The 22,584-nt window shown below is 30.4% G+C and overlaps 5 protein-coding genes across 5 annotated transcripts; 3 read left to right on the forward strand and 2 right to left on the reverse strand.

Moving 5' to 3' along the window:
- Positions 1 to 3,050: 3,050 nt before the first annotated feature.
- Positions 3,051 to 3,932, forward strand: PGO_052000 (prohibitin-like protein; the record flags this gene model as incomplete). The annotated part of the gene is made up of 1 exon (XM_028686578.1): positions 3,051 to 3,932. The coding sequence occupies one exon, from the start codon at positions 3,051 to 3,053 to the stop codon at positions 3,930 to 3,932; it is 882 nt and encodes a 293-aa protein (XP_028542379.1).
- Positions 3,933 to 5,323: 1,391 nt separating this feature from the next.
- Positions 5,324 to 5,587, reverse strand: PGO_052010 (hypothetical protein, conserved; the record flags this gene model as incomplete). Its single annotated transcript, XM_028686579.1, has 1 exon — positions 5,324 to 5,587. One exon carries the CDS (start codon positions 5,585 to 5,587, stop codon positions 5,324 to 5,326), a length of 264 nt encoding a protein of 87 aa, XP_028542380.1.
- Positions 5,588 to 8,087: 2,500 nt separating this feature from the next.
- Positions 8,088 to 9,343, forward strand: PGO_052020 (small GTP-binding protein sar1; the record flags this gene model as incomplete). The annotated part of the gene is made up of 3 exons (XM_028686580.1): positions 8,088 to 8,104; positions 8,326 to 8,387; positions 8,847 to 9,343. 3 exons carry the CDS (start codon positions 8,088 to 8,090, stop codon positions 9,341 to 9,343), a joined length of 576 nt encoding a protein of 191 aa, XP_028542381.1.
- Positions 9,344 to 10,696: 1,353 nt separating this feature from the next.
- Positions 10,697 to 18,529, reverse strand: PGO_052030 (hypothetical protein, conserved; the record flags this gene model as incomplete). The annotated part of the gene is made up of 2 exons (XM_028686581.1): positions 10,697 to 10,747; positions 10,973 to 18,529. The coding sequence occupies 2 exons, from the start codon at positions 18,527 to 18,529 to the stop codon at positions 10,697 to 10,699; spliced, it is 7,608 nt and encodes a 2,535-aa protein (XP_028542382.1).
- Positions 18,530 to 21,360: 2,831 nt separating this feature from the next.
- Positions 21,361 to 22,482, forward strand: PGO_052040 (hypothetical protein, conserved; the record flags this gene model as incomplete). The annotated part of the gene is made up of 2 exons (XM_028686582.1): positions 21,361 to 21,880; positions 22,181 to 22,482. 2 exons carry the CDS (start codon positions 21,361 to 21,363, stop codon positions 22,480 to 22,482), a joined length of 822 nt encoding a protein of 273 aa, XP_028542383.1.
- Between the last annotated feature and the right edge of the window lie 102 nt (positions 22,483 to 22,584).

Below are 22,584 nucleotides of genomic sequence, written 5' to 3' on the forward strand. Positions count from 1 at the left end.
GGTCTATGTGGATTCTCCTCCTTCCCTTTTGAAAATTGGGGGTCTATCCCTGGAAGTAACTAAAAAGGTTTGACACTTCCTGTCTGTCTTAAAACGAGTGGGCTGGCATCCCTTGCATCACACATAGCACGACAAATGGGATGCAATTTAACCAGACGTATTTTTAAATTTAGATATAAAATTTTTACTATAAATATTGAGAACATGCACGAAGGGCAAATCTGCGAATATGGATAAACTTAAAATAAAAAAAAAAAAAAAAAAAAGGGGCGGAGGTTTAGACCTCTTGTTGTATTCCCTCTTACACTCGTGAACAAGGAACGAAGACAGGAGGGAGGTTAAATCAAAAGGATAATGTTCTCAAATTGACAGAATGGTAAAAAAAAAAAAAAAGAATAACAAGAAAAGAAAAGAAAAGAAAAGAAAAAAATAAACTATTAAGTGAAACGAAATAAAACAATCAAAGGGGGAATATGCGAGACATAATTATTGTATGCGTATAAACTTGCATGTCATAATTGGTCCCTCCCCTTGAGAGATTTAAAAAAAAAAAAGAAAAAAAAAAAAAATCAGTTGAATAAAACTGCAACTTCATGTTGCCAAATTATGTAAATGGATAAGCTAATGGTATGTAATCGTACATACACACATTTGCATATACAAACAGGCACATCCACGTGTGTATATATAAAACACGTACATGAATATATGCATATACAAACAGGCACATCCACGTGTGTATATATAAAACACGTACATGAATATATGCATATACAAACAGGCACATCCACGTGTGTATATATAAAACACGTACATGAATATATGCATATACAAACAGGCACATCCACGTGTGTATATATAAAACACGTACATGAATATATGCATATATAAACACGCACACTTACAATTGAACTTTCACGTACATTTCTATCTCTTCACAATGTAATACACTAGAACAAACATGCGTGTGGAGTTGCATGATTTTAAATTGATTAATAAATGAAAACATGGCAGTCTATTTTTTTTTTTTTTTCTTTCCTTTTTTTTTTTTTTTTTTTGGGCTTCATTCTCCCATCTCATAAGAAAAAGAATAAGGTGTATACAGAGATGAGCATTTTTCTCGTGTGAACAAAAATGTACATGTATACCAATGTGAAAAAAAAAAAAAAATTCTAAAAAGGCACACGAAAAATGGGCAGCAACGATTTGCGCTTGGAAAGAGAGAAAGCAAAAATGAGAGAAAATGAGGGAAAATGAGAGAAAATGAGGGAAAATGAGGGAAAATGAGGGAAAATGAGGGAAAATGAGGGAAAATGAGGGAAAATGAGAGAAAATGAGGGAAAATGCGAGGAGAAAACGAGGGAAAATGCGAGGAGAAAACGAGGGAAAATGCGAGGAGAAAACGAGGATAAAAGCAGCTTCGTGTGCTTTATCGTTGCTTAAATCTATTGCATTCACCAAATGTACTTGTTAGAGGAAATACTCACATTCATATGCATTGACATATGGATGTATATATTATCAAAAAGGTACACGCACACATATAAAAAGAATGGTTATGATTTTCCAAGTTATATTGCCCGAATTTACTGAAATGTCACGCAAAATAAAAAAAAAAAAAAAAAAAAAAAAAATGCAAACAGAAAGTTGAATAATCAATTGCAACCCTCTCGAGAATGTACAATTTAATTGCAACAAGGTCATTTAAAAATTAATTTTTTGTGTACAAAAAGAGGGATGTGTATGCCTTTTTTCCACTTTTCCATTTTTCCACTTCTTCATTTTTGCACGTATAACCATATAATACCCTTGAACAGTATAAATGTCTACACACACAACCATTTGATTTGGCTAAAAATTCGCATGTTCATTGATATCACACAGTGTTGTCAAATAAGTTACTGGTGTGCAGGAACTCAAAGAGGAAAAATCAAAAGGACACAAGAAACAGAGAATTTAAAAACATTAGCATTAATTCTAAAAAGTAAAATACAAAAATTTTATCTCGAACATATCTGTTCAGAGTGTACAGGTGTATTCACTGTAACACACACATTTTGATATGTGTCAATAAAAGCCATATATTTGTAAGAAAACCTAAGAACGGAAAGAAAGGGTGAATAACGAGTAGAGAATGAGACGACTCTCCTCCATTTTCCATCACCACCATAACCTTTCTTCTGTTGCAAAGAGTAGGAAAAAAGAAAAAAAAAAAAAAAACATGCCGAGAAAATATCCTAATAAACAAATGAACATGCCAAAAATGAGAAACACCAAAATGAGAAACACCAAAATGAGAAACACCAAAATGAGAAACCCAAAATGAGAAATCCAAAATGAGAAACACCCAAATGAGAAATCCAAAATGAGAAACACCAAAATGAGAAATCCAAAAATGAACGAGTGGCAAATTCAACATGTGCGCAGGACAGGTATATGCGAAGGTATGCACAAACTTGAACAACATTAAAGGCGAGAGTGAGAAAAAAAAAAAAAATAAAAAGGCTCTAAAATTTTTGCAATGAATAAAAATGTTCTTATATCACTGAATAATCATTTTCCTATCTTTAATAAAATATCATACCCACTCTTCCTTCTTGTATAAAAAAAAAAAAAAAAAAAAAAAAAAAAAGCAGTGATGACAATTACAAATTCGAAAAAGAAAATTTAATTTTGACTCTATTTTATTTTATTATTATTTTTTTTTTTTATTATTGTATATGGTAAAAACACATCAGTTTAAAAAAGAAAAAAAAAAAAGGTTTTCTAGAATGGATGAAACGAGACATTAATTAATATAGTAATAACTAAATCATCCAAGGTGATTCCAAATTGTGTAACCTGACACAATGTATATGTCGGGATGTGAAACGCAGACTTATCCCTAATATTATATATATATATATATATATATATGCAACACATGCAACATCGACGTGTAATGAAACTCCCCTGAACCCCTCAAAATCCTCTAACACACCCAAAGACTCGCGTTCTTGTCCCCATAAGAATACTCCACATTAATTGAGATTAACCGCTTTGAATCAAAAATGAGAAGGAATTTTTTTTTTGTAAAAAATTATTCGAAATGTAAGAAAGAAGGGAATCTTAAAATGAGGAGGAAATGTTATATACACAATTTAGCAGAATTTATAAACATCAAAAAAGTGGATAAGGAAAAGAAACAATACTTCATGTCATATAATAATAATGGAATTAATAAAATCGAAAGTCAAATGCAAAGACGTGTTAACATTCCACACGTTGATTTTGAGAAAAAGAATGATGGTGATAATGATGAGACCTTGTACAGTAACATTAACATGGCATCGTATCACAATGAAATGATACAACCGTGTGATGAAATAAAATTTGGACGTATGAAAAGTTTCAAATTGTTAGGTTTATGTTTAATCATGTCCCTATTTTTTTATTGCACACTTAAAAAAGTACCTGAAGGGTATATCTGTTTGGTACAGAATAAAAAGGATTATACTGTGTTGCCTTATATTTATGACGATCTGATGACATTTTTTTATAATCCCTTAAAATATAAAGTAATCATAATGAGAGTTACTCCAATTCAGAAGAAGTTTACACGTATATATGAAACATTGGATAAAAAACAAGTTAGAGTAAAATTACAAGTTAAAATGAAACCTAAAATTCCTTTTATTATTGAAATTTTTAGCTCCTTCGGGGACAATTATAGCACGAATTATATTGAAAGAGAGATGAATTTAGATATTATGAATGTTGTGAAAAATTATAACTTAGCTACATTAACTCAGTCAAGTAAAGAATTAAATAAAACAACTCATGACACAGTAGATGATGCAGTTGATCAAATAATGGATAGATTTTATGATTGTTCAATTTTTCATAAAATAATTCTCTTGGATGTGTCTATCCTTTTTGAACGGGCCGAATAGGAGAAAGACACATGGTGTAATATATATATGTGAGACCATATTGATATCATTTTTTCCATGGTCATATCAAATGGGAGGAATCATTCACTCTTGCAAAATTGATGATGTTTAATTTGTATGCACCCTTCGAACGGATGTGTGTATGCATATATCTGTATGCATACGTGTATTCCTACCCCTATTTCTACTTCTATTCCTATTTCTACGTCTATTCCTATTTCTACTTCTATTCCTATTTCTACTTCTATTCCTATTTCTACGTCTATTCCTATTTCTACTTCTATTCCTATTTCTACTTCTATTCCTATTTCTACTTCTATTCCTATTTCTACTTCTATTCCTATTTCTACTTCTATTCCTATTTCTACTTCTATTCATATTATTTTATTTTTTTTTTTTTTTTTTTGTATGAAGACTAAATTTGCTTATGTTAAGATGAATCATCACGTCAAACTTGATCATCCTGTCTTGTGTAACCATTATGTCCTCGCGTCAGCCGTTTGCATTGTCCTATTCGTTCATGTTTTTCCACGCACACACATACACTACTCTCTTGTTTGTTCTGATGGGTTGTATATATTTGATTACACACATTATTTACGCCTTCTCATAAACCCCATCGAATGTTAAGCAAATGGAGAATTTTTATCGAACCCTAACACTCATACATTAAAAGGAACCTTCATATTGTGTATACAAATTAAATTTTTATATTTCAACAAGAAGTTCCTAAAGAATATCAGGATTCACGATATTTGCACTTTTTGGATCAATGCAAATGTGTAACTATGCTTCCTCATTAATTCGGGTGTAATATACAGAAAAATAAGAAAAAAAAAAAAAAAAAATCCTACATTTTTCTGAATCTTAAAATGTTACTTAAAACAAACTGTCATAATTTACACTTCAAATTTTTTGCTTACTGGACATGGGAATATTCCTGTCACATGGTAGTAAAAGTTAAATAATCATTTTGTATAAAATTATTGGACCGTGTAAAAATTAAATAGTAACTTTACGTCACATTATTGAGACGTGTGAAAAAAAAAATTAAATAATTGGGGCTATTACTTCGAATGTTTTTTTTTTTTTTTTTTTTTTTTTTTCCTCCTTGCTGCTCAACAATTTATCTCTTTTTTTTTTTTTTTTTTTTTTTTTTTTTTTTAATTTTCACCTGACCTGTGGTATGTTCAGGCAAATTTAAGTTTTCCGCGATTAAACGTTTCAAAAAAAAAAAAAAAAAAACCTATCAACATATAATCATGTGAACACATGAACACAACTGTTCTTGTCCATATAGGTTCAAATAATTATATATTTTATATATATATATATATATATATATATATATGTTTCTTCCCCACGTCTCCTCCTTCCTTGTAAAAAACTTTTCACCTGTACGTATTACTACCTCGTCGAACTTCTAAAAGTAAGGGACCACAAATTACGCCCTGCTGCTGCAACTTTTGATGTGCATTGTCACAATAAGGGAAGTTATTGGATTTCCAACATCTGCAAATAGATACTTTTTTGGATTTTTTTAAAGGAGGGTATATAGTTTCAACATGCACTGCTTTTAAATTTCGTGTGTTTAAAATATCTCCTTTTTTTCTAAAAATGTTTATTTGTTTTTCCTTTATTAATAAATTTCCCATTTTCTCATCCTTTTTTTTTTTTTTTTTTTTTTTTTAATAAGCACGAAAAGGTGAGCTTCACTATGTCACTATACTTTGGTTCTTCACTACACTTCTCTACTTCGCTTCCTCACTTTTTTTTTTTTTTTTTTAATTTAACTTGTAAATACTACTTGCTTTGTATTGATTAAAATCTATGTGTCCCCATGGAGGTGCACAATGAACAATAAAATGAAACACTTTAATTACGTTTTCATCTTTTTACGCTTGTAAAAAAACTGTCAAATGGAAGAAAAAAAAAAAAAAAGTTCTCTTTTTTCCTGATTTTTAATAATTCTACATATAATGCTATTATGTCTTCTTTTTTCCTTGTCCATACCTCTCCGTGTCCATGTGTGTAAGCGGTGTGTATCTTTTTCTTCCCAAGTTAAAAAGTTTCTTATCCTAGTTTGGTAAAAATTTTCTCTTTTGTAACAAAGAAAAATCTATCACAACATAACACACTGGTGTATGTAAAACAAAAAATATTTAGAATCTCAAACTCTGGCAGATTAAAAAAAAGATTTGGAAATTAATCAAAATGGGATTAAAAAAAAAAAAAAAAGGACAGATGGAAGAGGAGCAGGAGTTAGAGATATACATATATATATATATATATATATATATATATATATATAAAATAATAATAACTCTGCTCTTAACTCAGGAATTATTTACATATACAAATTTTATTATTTCACACTGCAAAATTATATGTAGTGGCTTTGGCTTTGTTTTTTCATTTTTTCGTTTTGCTACGGTGCAAAAGTAAATAAAATATAAAAAAAATTGGAACAAATGGAACTATACATACTATATGTATATATATATATATATATATATATAGTGTGAGAATTGCACAATTTTCTCATCCCTTAAGAGGTGCATACAAATTCTCTTACTATTTTAAGTGAATTTTTCTAGGTTATACAAATGAAGGTTTATTAACAGGAGTGAGTTAAAACTTCAGATACTGATGAAAGTGTAACAAAAAAAAAAAAAAAAAAAAAAAGAGGATAAAAAAGAGGATAAAAAATACTGTATGCGTAAAGCAAAATAAACATTTGACATATACATATATGTAAAATAAAATAAAAATACCCAATATACATGTGTATGATGATGCACATTAGTGTGTATACATTTACATCAGGTATGGGAAAAGGAATAAAAGGTGTATAATGCCGTTCCAAGTTGGAGGGATATGGTAAATATATTATACATTTACATAAAGTTCTGTTTATGCAAAAGGAGAAAATTAATGACCTAACATGATATAACGTATATATATATATATATATATGTCAGAAAGGGTTGGAGAAAAAAAAAAAAAAAAGTTTTACATACATACGATAAATACACACGTACGTACTGGTTTGTTATATACTCATTTAGTATGCATAAATTAAACTAAGATTTTTTTTTCCAAAATATTATTTCCCCTTTGAAAAAGAAAAAAGAAAAAAAGAAAAAAAACTTGTAGGTAAATGCTTTTTTGCTTTACATTGAAAAATGTAAAAAGTGAAGATAAACGAAAAACAAAAAAAAGGGAAAAGTTATGAGAAAAAAAAATAAAATAAAACGCGAATATATTTAATACATAAAACATACACACACATATAGCATAAAAGTACAATATGGCACACGTAAAATTTATGTTTGCAGCGTGTTTACTAAAAGGCATTTAATTATGCAGTTATTACGCAACAAAAACATTCAATACAATACTCGTATACATATTATATACATATATATAATATACATGTAAGATAAATACTTTCGTGAACCAGAAACGTAACAATTTCTCTTTTTTTTCTATTCATAAATGTACCTCCCCACCACCACCATATACTCTCATTGTATTGTTGCTCTGCATTATGTAATTACGCATACGTTATATGTATATAATAAACCATGCGAATGTGTTTTTTTCTTTTTTAATCATAAAAAATAAAGCCGCTGGTGTGAATTTTCGAAGTTCATCTTTTGAAGCAGTACATGTACGTATATAATACATATATATTTATACATTCCCACTTACATCTGTAATGTATATATATTCACACTTCTCTATATGTATTTGTATGTATATATATATATTATGCACTTATATATATATAACATGATGGGTATTCTGCACTTTTAAATTTAGCTTTTTTTTTACTTTTAAAATTTCACTTCTGCAGTGTGGCCAAATAAAAGTTTTCGTTCTTTGTGTTTTTTTGTTTTTCCTTTTCTCTGTATTTCAGCTTTTCTGTTTTTCTCCTTTTCTGCTTTTCTCCCTTTCTGCCTTTTTGTTTATATATATAAATATATATATAAAGCAGATACATATGTAGAGAGAGTGGGAAAAAATTAAATTTTATTTTTTTTTAGTGAAAATAAAATACATGTGTTATGTAAGGCAAAAAAATAAAACAAAAACAAAATAAAAGAAACGCAACAGATTAAGGAGTAACACATTTGATGACAGTAACTAAAAATGTTTATTATAAATTGGTTAGTGTAGGAAAATGAGGCAAACAAAAAAAAAAAAAAAAAAAAAAAAAAGCACATATATATATATATATAAAAACATGAAACATTTTCAACTGCACACTGCGTGTTCATTTGTCCATGAGAAAAGATACATTTTTCTATAGAATATTTATATGCATTTTGTACATGGGATAATTTTACTTACATTATATATGCCTTTTTTTTTAAAAAAACTTTTTTAGGTTTAGAGATATATTGGCTCACTTGGGCCTATCACAAAAGAGCGCAAGGATATTATTTTTAGGTATCACTCCGCTTTTGTGTTCTTACATATGTGTATATATATGTATATATACACTGGTTTGTTATGTGAATGTAAAGTTTAATGCGAAATGGATATGACATTTTGTATGATTACAGCTGAACAATGCAACACATATAGTTGTATAGATTTAATGCAGAAAAACGAATGATGAGTAATAGAGGGGTAGTAAAACATGGTAGAGTATAATAAGGAGTGGGAGGATCTACTTTCACCATTCCACGTTTGCACCCATTGAAAAGTTTCAACAGTTTAAGCAGTTTCATAGGTTTATGCATTTTACTTGTGAGAGGGAATAGCGATGAAGCAGATGTAGACCCATTTATTCTTCCGAGACATCTCCACTTTTGCACTCGTTCATATTTCCATTCATCCACGTGTCTATTCATGCATTTACATCTGCACATTGTCATGTCCACTCCCTTTCCCCTCTTTGACTAGGTCTGGACAATGCTGGAAAAACAACACTGCTGCACATGCTAAAAGATGACAGAGTTGCGCAGCATGTTCCCACATTGCATCCACATTCGGAAGAATTAGTGGTAGGAAAAATAAGATTTAAAACTTTTGATTTGGGTGGACATGAAACAGCAAGGAGGATATGGAGAGACTATTTTGCAGCAGTAGATGCTGTAGTATTTATGATTGACACAACTGATAGGTCTAGATTTAGTGAAGCGAGAGAGGAATTAAAGCATCTTTTGGAAACAGAAGAATTAAGTAATGTTCCATTTGTGGTTTTGGGAAATAAAATTGATAAACCAGATGCAGCTAGTGAAGATGAATTAAGACAACATTTAAATTTATTTTCGAATTTAACAGTTCATAATGCGAAGGGAAATTCTGGAGTTAGACCAGTTGAGTTATTTATGTGTAGTGTCATAAGAAGGATGGGTTATGCAGCAGCTTTCAAATGGATATCACAGTTTTTAACATGATGTTTTTTTTTTTTTTTTTTTTTTTTTTGACATATAGGATCAGATTTGTGGAGACAGGTTAGGTGCTCCAAAAAAATTAGTAAAATATATACTATACAGTGTATCATCACACACATATTACACGCACACACACACACACACCCTTTGTTTGAAAGTGTATTTTTCTTGTATGTATATTTTTTTTTTTTTTTTTTACGTGTATTCTGTACATGTGTTTATACATGTTTTTATCCAAGTGTATATCTATATGTGCCCCTTCATGCATACAATCTGTGCTTTTTATTTTGAAACTACTTTGTTACATATTTATTTACATGTTCATTTATATGCACATCCATCCCATGTGTTTATGTGTACAGAAATGAAGGGTTTAAAATACAGTATGAAAAAAAAAAAAAAAAAAAAAAAAAAAAAGTTTTTTTTTTTTTTTTTTTTTTTTTTTTTTTTTTTTTTTTTTTTTTTTTTTTTTTTTTTTTTTTTTTTTTTTTTTAACAAAGAATCTTTGTCTAATTTATTTAAAAACGAAGAATATATTTCCAATTTGGGGTTTTATCTATATGTATACATATGTATATATATAAATACATATATATGTACACGTGCTTGTATAACGTGCAAAGCGCAAATATAAAAATTTTTGAATTGAATTGATTTTAAATTTTAATTTTTAACAAATGAAACAAGTTTTTAAGTGTGTAAAATTGCATAAACGATAAATGTAAAATGGAAAACGCCACCACCACAAAAACCCACGTGTACATGTATGTATACATATATTAGTGGATTATGTTTTGTTTCCAGATGGAGAAGTTTCCTCACAGGATGTGCAGACATAAGATAGTTACTGAGGATATGATGGAAAAGGGAACATGTCCTTTTAAGTGTGTGCAAGTGTGACAATAAAGGGATTATATATAAATGTATCTACAAAATGTGTCAAAAAATGGATGTACGGGTAAATATATCACACTACTACATTTGCAAATGCGTGAGTGGTAGAAATCATTCAAAATATAACTACATATGTTAAAGCATATATTTTACAGACATACATGCTATGCTTACGCATTTATGCGTGGACAAGGAATTAAGGAAATTTCAGGAAGAAACAAATAAGAATAAAAATGTTATATCTTTTTTATTTTTTTTTATTTTTTTGAGTAAGTAGGGGCGGAGGGGAGCTACAACAGGATGTAACAGCTAGCTAAACTAGCTATATATTTTTTTGATACATTTTGTCTTGAAAGAAAAAAAAAAAAAAAAAAAAAAAAAATATTTGTCCATAAGATATAACCTTTTTCTCCCTCTTTTAAACATTGCTATCATTTTTCTTTCTCATAAATAAAGAGTAAACTAGTTATGGAAAATAGCCTTTTTTCTGTTTTTAAGAGTTTTCATCATTTCCTGCACGAAAAAAAAAAAAAAAAAAAAAAAAAAAAATCCTTAACGTGTGAAATATATAAAAAAAAAATCTGAACGGTGCATGTGAATTAGAAGATATATCAAACACACACATATATATATGTATACACATTTGTGTTCGAATGTGTATGATACATTTCTTTCGCTTTTTTTTTTTTTTTTTTTTTTTTTTTTTTATATGAACAGAATTTGAAGAAGGTCAATTACCATGTAATCCTGCTTAGGCTCGTAACTTTGTGCGTCACTAGGCCACAATTTATAAAGTTTGTTCAGTAAAGAGTAGTCTATTTTATATCCACCTTTAAAACCACCTAGAGCTGCAGAATTATTTTGTCTTGTATCCCCTTGGTTTATATACTTATTCAAAGAGGTGCTCCCATCCTCCTCTGTTTGAATCCTCACCATATTAAAATATTCATGATATATATATTGGTGCATATCAAAATTTTTCAAATTATGAAATTCGACTGAGTTATAAATGTCTGATAATTTTTTGTTGTAAAATCCTATTACATGATTTTTAAAGCAGGTTATAGGTGTGCACTGAAAATTTTCTTCATTCACTTTTATTTCATTCTTCATATACTTTGGTATAGGAATATAGTACTCATTATGCATCATATGTTGAAAAGTTTTGTATGTAATGTCCTTACTAATGAAGAGCAGCTTTCGTTTTTTAAATCGGTCCAACAATTCATCGTAATTTGGCACAATGTCTTCCCCCCATTTGCTATTTTCTGTGAGCTTATCACTTTTGCTTTGTTCTTCACGGGTCATATCATTACCCCTGCTTTGTTCCTCGAAAATTTCATCATTACCCCTGCTTTGTTCCTCGTAAGTCTCATCATTACCCCTGCTTTGTTCCTCGTAAGTCTCATCATCACTTCTTCTTCCACTTCGCCTGGGATTAGTCACACGGATATCACAAACATGAGCATTATGTCGGAGCCTCACGAATGGATCTTCTTCCTCCCAGAGTGAATTCCAACAAGTGTGCCAATGCAATTGGAGTACAGATTTTCTATCATTTAAGTTTTTTTCATCCTCATTATTTTTATCTGGACACTCCTTTTCAGTTAAAGAATAGGGAGCATCCATTGTATGTGCACTTTTTTTGCCCTTTATATTCTTATAAATAAAAGGCACATGGTCATACAGGTAAAATTTTTTAATTTCATTCCTCACTACAATGTTGTTGTTGAAGAAGGATACAACATCAAAAAGAAATTCATATGAATTTATATATGTGTTGTATTGGAGTTTATTGTTCAAGTCATTGTCATATAGACAAAAACATATCGGTGCATCGTAAAAAAAAAAATTTTTTACAGGAATGCATTTGTTCAGTTCTTTGGGGATATTTGCACAAAGTTTCCTTATCCTCTTTTCATCCTTTCCATTTCTTATCCTCTTTTCATCCTTTCCATTTCTTATCCTCTTTTCATCCTTTCCATTTCTTATCCTCTTTTCATCCTTTCCATTTCTTATCCTCTTTTCATCCTTTCCATTTCTTATCCTCTTTTCATCCTTTCCATTTCTTATCCTCTTTGCTTTTTCTTTTTTTTTTTTTTTTTTTCCCCCTCCCTTATTTTTTTTTATCAATTCTGCTCTTTTCATGACATTTAATATGTAGTAAACCCCCATTGTGTTGTATATGCCGAATAGTTCTTTCATATTATATGCGTTTCTTAAAATTGATAAACTGTATATTCGTTTCTCCAATTCTTCCTTTTCTCGCGATAAATTCTTCATCTTTCTAGACCCTCCTTCTTTGCATAGTGTAGCTTCCTCATGGTTTATTAGTAGATCTTCAGGTGCAGGTTGTTCTGCATCATAGAAATTGTAGAATTCCTCTATTTTTTCTGTTACACTGTTTTGCATAAAAATTTGAACCGAGTTCATAAAACTTGAACTATTCCGTAATTCATCTTGTTGATAATCAACATATGCTTGATCCTGTTTACTTACATTTTGCAGTGTATCAAATGTATGAGTTTCATTTGAAGGCAAACAATTTATTTTATCAAACTCATGGTGGTAATTTTGATTAATTTCGGGGGAAAACTTTATCTGTATATCTCTTCTTTTACTACCATTGTTATGTCGTGATAAATCCTTCACTTCTTCATATTTGTGTGATATAATATTTCCATTTTTACACATTGTTGTTATTCCAGCTCGTCCAACAAAATTGATTAGCATTTTTTCTTTTTTGTTTACCATATTTAGAAGTAATTTTAAAAAATCAGAATTCGAGGGACGGTAAAAATCCTTAGCATAGTCCTTATCGATGTCTTTATGGGTACAGTATTCATCCCTTTCTTCCACATTTACATTTTCATTATACATATCGTTTGTCCTGTTGATATTTTCTCCCTTGGTTAACTTCGCCCGTTTTAAAATTCTACTTGGCTGGAAATTAGGAGAATAAGTTACATACGGATAACTGTCCTGTATAAATTTGTTTTTCATTTCATTGCTCAATCCATAAGCTGAATATTTCAAATCAGCCAATGTTTGTACATAGAAAAAATTATTAAAATGGAAGGTACAAAAGGAATATTTATTTTCTTTAAAAAATGCTCTGTTCAAATACTTTAAATTTACATAACTACAAGTGGGGGTTAAATTGGTTTGTATGACATCGTACTTAAATTCTTTCTTTATATTATATTTTGCAAATAGCTCATAAATATTATGTTTCGAACATAGTATCTCACTGTTTCGACATTGAGATGATATAACCTTTTTATTTTTTTTACTCTTCGCCTTCTTCCTGCAATCATTAATTACATTTTTTGAGGATTTTTTATCCACGTTTTTTATACATTTCTTCATGTATTCAATTATCAAATCTGCTTGTTTCTTTTCATGTCTGCATGTATGTCCACATCTTCCAACAAGTCCAATTCTACCACCTTTGTCGACCTTTCCTTCTTTAGATGTGAATATTGTTTTCAATTTTCTCCCCCTTGCCTGTTCAGGTAAATCTTTTTCTTCTTCTACAGATGGGTAGACAAATTCGCCAGAGGATATTCCATCTGCCGAGGCAGCCACATTCGCAGCATCTACCTGGTCAGCCACATTCGCAGCATCTACCTGGTCAGCCACATTCGCAGCATCTACCGGGTCAGCCACTTCTGAACTTACGTTTTGACTAGCCCTTTTTTCACTTTGGTCATATGGTCCACTTCTGTCGCAATTGGAAATGGGATCATTTAAGACATGCCTTCCGTTTTTTTCAACTGCCTGTGATGAACATTTAACCTCAGAGGGAAATTTATCAAAGATAGGATCATCTCTCATCATAATTTTGGACTGATCTAACAAAGTGGAGAAATTTCCTTCCCCTTCTTGCGTATGGAAGGTTGATCTTGAGAGAGGAAATGTTGCAGGTAAATAGCTATCACAGTGTGTGCTTGTAGAATTTTTTATATCTTTTATTTCTTTTGTTTCATACTGAACACGGTAAGGCATTCCATACAAATCTACATTTGGTGAGGAATTAAATGTAAGTAGTTCTTCTTCCATCTGAAGACATCTCCTAATTTTGAAAGCAAGATTTTTACTTAAGTGGAAATTTTTCAAAGTTCCTATTTTTATGGCATTTTTATTATTCTGAACAATCAGAACTTTATCTCGATACATTAGTTTAAATATATGGGATAAAAATTCATAAGTGACATTGGCAAATGGCGACCTCGTATTCTTTAGCATGTCGCAGTTATCTTTATTTAGATCTAAAAGACTATTCGATTTTATAGCCTTAGGAATAGTAGTACCACCAAAATTGTCTTCTCCATCTTGTTCTGTACCCATAATGGATTCATTTTGTTGGTGATCATTTTTTTTTCTTCTTCTTTTTTCTTCGTCTTTATCTTCATCTTCTCGACGTTTAACATCATTTGACACAAGTCCTTCCAATTCCTCAAAATTAAGAATGTTAAATTCTTCATCCTCTGGATCATCTTTGTAGTCATGTGGACTTTCATATAATACCGGTACATTATCAGAATTAGGTTGTTCTTCCCAATTTTCTCCCAGCTCTTTCTCACATTGATTTTGGAACATGTTTATTTCTTGTTGCTCCATTTTACCATCATCTGGTTTTGCTCCACCACCCGATCTTTCTCCATCACTCACCCTTGCTTCATCACTCGCCCTTGCTTCATCAATGGTTACATTTTGAACTATATCTACAAGCATTCCAAGTAACGAATATGCATTCTCATTTCGATATGTTCTTGTTGTGTAGGATTTATTTATGGGTATCCAGTCCTTAAAATATTTCTGGTCTATGTTCTTTACACACAGATTAAGAGGAGTGCAAAAAATTTGTCCGGCAGAATTAATGTGCAAGACGAATTGAACATAATCAAATTTTATTCCTACAATTTCTTGTCTCTTATGAAAAAATTCCTTCCTTTTTTTCTTTATAAAATATTTCAATGTTTTTGTACTTTTTTCATCAAAATAGTAATGTTTTTCCAGATGAGTGTTGAGAAGGTCTCCTTCCCTTCTTCTCCCAGCGCATTGTTCCTTTTCGTATGATTTTTCTTCATTTTGTTTGTTACAATATAAAACTGGGATACATAACTGTATAAATTTCATTCCATATAATCCAAAAAATAAATTATACATATTTGTGTTTATCGAATTGTACTTTCCACTGTCTGTTATCAGCTTTATGGATTCTGTTTTGTTCTTTTGCATTGAATTGAATTTTGACATGTCTAAAACCATTGAATCCTGTACGAACATTTTCACTGTTTTGTAGCTAAATATGTGATTAAACGATATGTCTTTTCGTATGTACATCTCGTTTGCATGTAACTCCTTTTCAACATCTTCTTTTTCTCTAACCGTCTTAGATTCACCAATCAGTTGTCTATCTTGTATCTGGTTATTTTCTCCTACCATAGTTTGATTTTTCTCATTCGGTAGAAATACAGAATTCTTAAAGTCAGCATTCCTTTCTTCAGCTGCGAACGAACCCAAAATGGATTCATCATGTTCTTTTTTTACCTCACTACTAGAGGAGGGAATGGGTTCTGGCACATCGACAGATGTAAAAGGATTATAACTATGAATGCTGATCTTGTGTTCATCTGTTATGTTAACATCCTGTACATTTTCTGATCCGACCTTAAAAATGTAATTATAAGCATAAGATGAAGACTCATTCGTGTATGTCTGCATACCTAAATCTTTGTATGTCGTAAAATTATCATAAATTAAAATTTTTCTAATGTACACAAAATGTTCATAGTAAGAAAATGTAACTAAATTGTATGCAGTCTTCTGTTCATATTGATTTTTTCCATTTGGATTTATACTAATCCATTCAATGTGTCTAAAATGTGATTCTGAAAATTCAGAAATATTCAATGGAAAAATAAATAATGGTTCATATTGACTTCGTATATCCCACAGTTCTATAACATTGAAACCTGAATTAACAGATGCAATAATGAAAGGAAAATCTGGATTTTTTTCTATAGCTGTATAACCTCTATTAAAGTGAGATCTAGTATTATCTTCATGATAAACATTCATGCCATTTTCTTTCAATTGTGGTGGCATTTCTTTTAAATATAATTCACGTGCACTCTGTCCAATTTTTTTTTTTTTCACTTTTCTAACACCAGAGTTACTGATGTTAAATTTAGACATTACCTTTTCTCTCTTATCAAAAATATACATATTTCGACAACCTAACAAAATAGTGTTGTCATCATGTAAATAACATAAGCATAAAGCTGTGTCGTTCTTTTTGAATATACTTCCTCTCTTTTTCAAATCAAGAATTTCTATTAAGTTTGTATTCATGTCATATGAATATATGCAATTATAATTTCCCAATATGCTGCATTTTCCATATGACCATGCGCTTGGGCAAATTTGTAAAAGTCGATCAAACAATTGAATATCTTTGAGTATTCTTATTTTGTAATTCAGAACGTGGAACGTATCGTCCTCTCTTTGATTTGCATAATTCATATTCATGTTAGTTTCTTCGCTCCTATGATGCAACTGCTTTGTCCAATCAGTATGCTTGTCACTTTTGCAACACATCATACCACATGTGGTGCATTCCTCATTCAACATTACATCTGCATAGAACCTATTTCCTGTTTGGCTAATCCCTCTAGCTCGTTGATTCCAATCCCAGTTAAATATTTCCCCCGAGGCATACTCCACTTTACAAATAAACAAGCCTACATCATTCCTAGCATATACTATAGATTCATTAATGTTGTTGTTATCAGTTTTTATTTCTTTTATCTTCAGATATTTACTAACAACAATGGATTCTTTTTGATACACTTCTGTAAAATTTCTATTTAGCTTATACAAGAGATGATTATTTTCAAGCTTATAAATATTTTTGTAAAGCCGATTCTTGTTGTATTCCTTGGCTAATTTTATTTTCTCTGCATATTTATAATATGTAGGTAATAATCCCCTTTCATTTGCATCATAATTTCCCGTAGACAAATTCGCAGGCACAATGGTAATCTCGTTGTTGAAGTTTAATTTGAGATTCATGGGAAGGTATTCACTGTTTCCCGTGTATCTGTCACCATTTGGGGCATTGTATCTGTCACTATTTTTGGCATTGAATCTGTCACTATTTTTGGCATTGAATCTGTCACTATTTTTGGCACTGAATCTGCTTGGATACTGGGGGAGAGAGGCTCCTTCTTGTGTGCTACCATTTTCATACACGCTGTCATCATCATACACATACTCATCTATTTGAACCTCCATCAGCTTTATTTCGTTGTTATAGAACCCACCTGGCATCACTAAAACGGGACACTTGATATTGAAATTCAAATCGTAAGTATATCTGTTATCTAGGTGCATGTTTTTATCAATGTAAAATATGGAGAGTGTATTAACTACATCTAGTGATGCACGAACTTTGATGTTATCATGTCGTATTTCTTTTTCATACGTACGAGAATTCTGCAAAAATTCATAGCAACTTTTAGTGGCCCTTTTCCTAAGGATGCTCAAGTGCTTATTCGTATGGTTTCTATTACCTACCTTCCCATTATTGCAATTGAAACAATTCTCTTCTTTCTTGCACATATTCTTATCAATAAATGAGCTCTTCTTCCTCCCCTTGCCATTCGAACCCGTATGGTTCCTTTTTTCATCTAGCAAATCACGTTTTTTCACCACTCCACCAGTTCTGTCTTCATAGTCCAGAAACACATTCACCAAATCGTCAGCGGCATCGTCAGCAGCATCGTCAGCAGCATCGTCAGCGGCATCGTCAGCGGCATCGTCAGCGGCATCGTCAGCGGCATCGTCAGCAGCATCGTCAGCGGCATCGTCAGCAGCATCGTCAGCAGCATCGTCAGCAGCATCCACATCAACATCCATATCAACATCATCATCCGCATCAACATCCATATCAACATCCACATCAGCATCGTCTTCCAAGTTCTGCCTTTCATTTTTTCCATCCTTATCTTGCTTCTGTTGTGTGGATAATCCCACCACGTGATATACCTTATCGTTCGCGTGAAAATTTTTAATTTCGTTTAATATGTTAGAATTTAGAGAATCATATATCATATGGGGTGTTTCCACAGGCCTACAATTCAAAGAATGCAATTTGATTCGACCTTCTCCCTCTTTCTCGTGTTCTTCTAATTTAAGTGGTTTCAATGTTACACCTATTGTGTTGGGTTGACCATAAATCTTGATTTTCTGTAATGGGTAGAAGTATATGTTCAGTTTTTCTTCCATTTCTGTATGTGTTTTTAAAAATACAGGTATTATTATGTGTATATGTCACATGTATTCTCATGAGGAAAAGATTTATTAGAGTCATGAATCTTTTTTTTAATGTGCTCCTTTAGCACCTTCCCATCTGTTTGGTGGACTACTTTGCGTTTTTAACTCGGTTCCCAAATATTAAAAATGGACATATATATATATACATACATACATACGTAAGAACATAATTTATCCCTAAATGGTGCATAGTGTCTGCCTCCCCTTGCCCAAGTGTTCTAACACACACACAAAAAAGATTTTTTTTTTTTTTTTTTTTTTTCCCCACGCCACCTTTTCTATATTGAGCAACAAGCAGCTAAAACTCTGTTTAGATTGTTCTCCCTATTTTTTTTTTTTTTTTTTTCATCATATTATTATTACATGACGAAAAAGTAAGAAATAAATTTTTCAATAATTTAAAAGGAATATTTTCATTTTATTTATTTCTTATTATTTTGTTATTTTCAACATGGTTTATGCTTAATATGCTTTAAACTGGTTCTTTTCTTTCTTAAAAAGGTTCTTTCCGTTTTAAAAAATGTTCTTAAATTATTACAAAAAGGGGAAAAAAAAAAAAAAAGATAGCATTTTTATTTCATTTTATCTGAACGTTCAGGTGCTTATGCCCCAAGGAAATGCATATGCTGAGGCAAATAAAAAAAAAAATAAAAATAAAATGTATAGTATAAAATAAAACCACATCAGAAAAAGGGAGAAAAAAAGAAACAAAAATTAAATAAAATCAAGGATATAGAAGAAAAAAAAAAAAAGAAAAGAACGGTTCTACCGAAAATGTACATTTCTAATAATATAAATGAGAAACATATCTGAAGAGGGAAAAGTATATATCTATATGAATGTAATATCTATATAAAATATATGTATTCATTCGTGTTATTTCAGGATTTTTAGAAAAAGCTACCCAAAATTGTTGTGTACAGATACAAATTGCAAACAAACCTTCAAGTGTTTTTTTTTTTTTTTTTTTTTTTTTTTAGGAACTCCAATTAAATAAATAAGAAAAAAGGTACGATGAAGTAGGACATGTATTTTTAAAAAGATTTACACATGCTTGAAAATATAAATCAGTCCCATTTTTTGTCCATGTTATTAAAAAAAAAAAAAAAAAAAAAGGATTTTGTGGCATATTTCATTTGTTCTTATAACATGTGTGTAATGAGAAAAATAATGTACAACATCAAATTCCTATTGTCCAAACATTTTTTTTTTTTTTTTTTTTTTTTTTTTAAGAAATACTTTAAATGCTCATTTGATTTTTGGTGTTCTTTGGACATTCAAATTGAAACTACCAACCAGCTTATGATAAGAGACCAAAATGGTTTGTATAGCGCCTTTCTAAAATGGGAAATTTATAACCGACATGAATGTGGAAAGTCGAAATCACTTAGGGGCTTATGAATTCGCTAATTTAAAAAAATAAAATAATAAAATAAAATAATAAAACAAAAAAGAAAAATTGCATAGGGAAAATATGACCACGTCTTTAGCGTAAATATAAACTTTTCTTTCATATTGCATTACGAATGACTTTTGTGCAAGCAGCATAGAGTTACATGTGAGGGGAAAAGACAAGGTTTAAAAGATATTTTCCCCTGAACATGCTTTATTCGTGGAAATTCTTTTTTTTTTTTTATTTTCCTTCATTATGATAAAATCACGATTGGGAAAATGTTAAGAGGATAATTCCTTTGTTTCTTCTCCCTCTATCTACCCCTTTCCTTGATTTCTTTGAACTTTCTCTGAGATAATAAAATTGGCCATACAAATCATTCACTCATGTGTTGAAGTCATTACTTGTTGATTTTATTTTATCCTATTTTTACTAAATCGTAAAACGAAAAGAAAATTGACGCGTACCCTGAAGATGGGAATTTGGGTAATAATCATGAGAAATGACATAAATATGAACATGTTCATACATAAACTTGTATATGTATAATCGCATATTAACTATGCAAATGTATATATATATATATATATATATATATATATAAATATATATTGATACATGAGCAATTTTTAATCCCAACTAGCCATGGATGTAACTTTTATTATTGATTTGAACCAAAGGGTTATATAAGGTAAGATGGGGAAAAATAAAACGAGGTTATCCTTTTAATTGTACACCTTTTGATAATTCAGAAAAAATAATTTTTCATCTGCATGTTTTGAGCAAATTTGATTTTTATTAGACATGAAAGACAACCCCAAAATGGCCTCCATCAAAATATAATATGCTTATCCTACAAATGTGATGTTACTAATGTGTAGGTTTTTTTTTTTTTTTTTTTTTTTTTTTACTTTTATTGTAGTGAACATTTTTTTTTGAGCAGGTAGGAAAAAAAAAAAAAAAAAAAAAAAAAAAAAAAAAAAAAAACCTACACATTAGTAACTTCGTAGGGCTATTTTCTCACTCTTTAAATTTTGAAAATGTCGAAATTTTGCTATAATAAAACAATTTTCAATGATAAAGAAAATTTTTTTACAAATGTGTTAGTGTAATTGTATGTGTGTAAGAAAGTACGTATATATATGTACATACATGTAACATACACATATTTAGGAGCACATTTCTTGGATTTATAAATTTTTTCATCTTACAAGCACACACATTTATGTTATTCTTCTCATAAATCTGTGAGGTTATTTCCATAAAGAAATTGCACACAAATTGGCTATTCCACATGTGCCAAAGGGAAAAAAAAAAAAAAGGAGAAGGAGAAGGAAAATATAAGATTTGTCCATAGAAAAGACTACTTCAAATTTTAAAACGAACGATAATGAGTTTTTCATGTGTTTTTCTTTTTTTCTTTATGTGGATACTTGCCACATTAGTGGGATATGACCAACCTGGATTATTGTTCAGACTTGTGAAATGTAATATTCGTGTTACTAAGAATAAGAAGAGAAGACAGAAGACGGGCGATAGGTTCATGTCACAGGATCTTGGGGGATATGAGCAAAATGAAGTAGACAAATTTAGCGTAATCGAAAAGGAAAATGAACTAGGCCAAATCGAAGAGGAAAATGAACTAGGCCAAATCGAAGAGGAAAATGAACAAAGCCAAATCGAAGAGGAAAATGAACAAAGCCAAATCGAAAAGGAAAATGAAATAATGAGAAATAATATCCTAAGAGAAGAAGTTCTAAGTGATATTTCACCACACACTGTGGATATGCTATTTTCACAAAATGGGAATATAGACAATTCCTCATTTGACACGGTTTCAAATCAGTATACGTTTTTTGAAACACCTAATGATAGGTTAGTCAATCAAAAGGATTCTTTAAGTACACTAGGTAAGTGTGTGAATATATTTTTTTTTTTTTTTTTTTGTTGACACCTGACAAGAACAGAGAGGGGGGAGCGAAAGGGTTTTACACATACACATGCATATACATACGAGAATGTGTTCATACGTGTTGGTTCTTGTATGTACTACCATGTCTACTTGCATGCACACATATTCTGACATATGAGATTCTTCTGAAAAGGAGGGCATAATGGCCGTATCATCTGTAAAAAAATAAATTAGTAAATATATATATTTCACATTCGGATTGAAACCATGGATATATGTTCATAACTTCTATCTATAGGTCAACAAAATTTACTACAAAATAAGCAGAATTGGAATCAAATGCCTGATATAGCTATTTCCTGCAGAGAAACCGGATGCCCTCAATCCTATAAGATGTGTGTACCGTTCTTTTATGATTCTGCTAATTTCCAAGGAAAAAGGCTTTTGGAAATAATTCATAACTCCGATGAACTTGTAAAAAATGGACTAAAGTTTGCAAACCAAAATATTATAGATGATGAAAGAAAATACATTCTTTTATATTCTTGTATTTGTAAAAAGTACACCCCAGATGGTTTATGTGATCAATCCGTTGAATGAATAGAATTTTTAGCTCCATTATATTCCAAAATGAAGAAAAAAAAAAAAAAAAAAAAAAACAATATAATCTCAGCAAAAAATGGTGCGTGATCGAGGAAGCAT

The sequence above is a fragment of the Plasmodium gonderi genome (assembly GCF_002157705.1).
Source record: "Plasmodium gonderi DNA, contig: Chr05, whole genome shotgun sequence".
NCBI classification, from domain to species: domain Eukaryota; phylum Apicomplexa; class Aconoidasida; order Haemosporida; family Plasmodiidae; genus Plasmodium; species Plasmodium gonderi.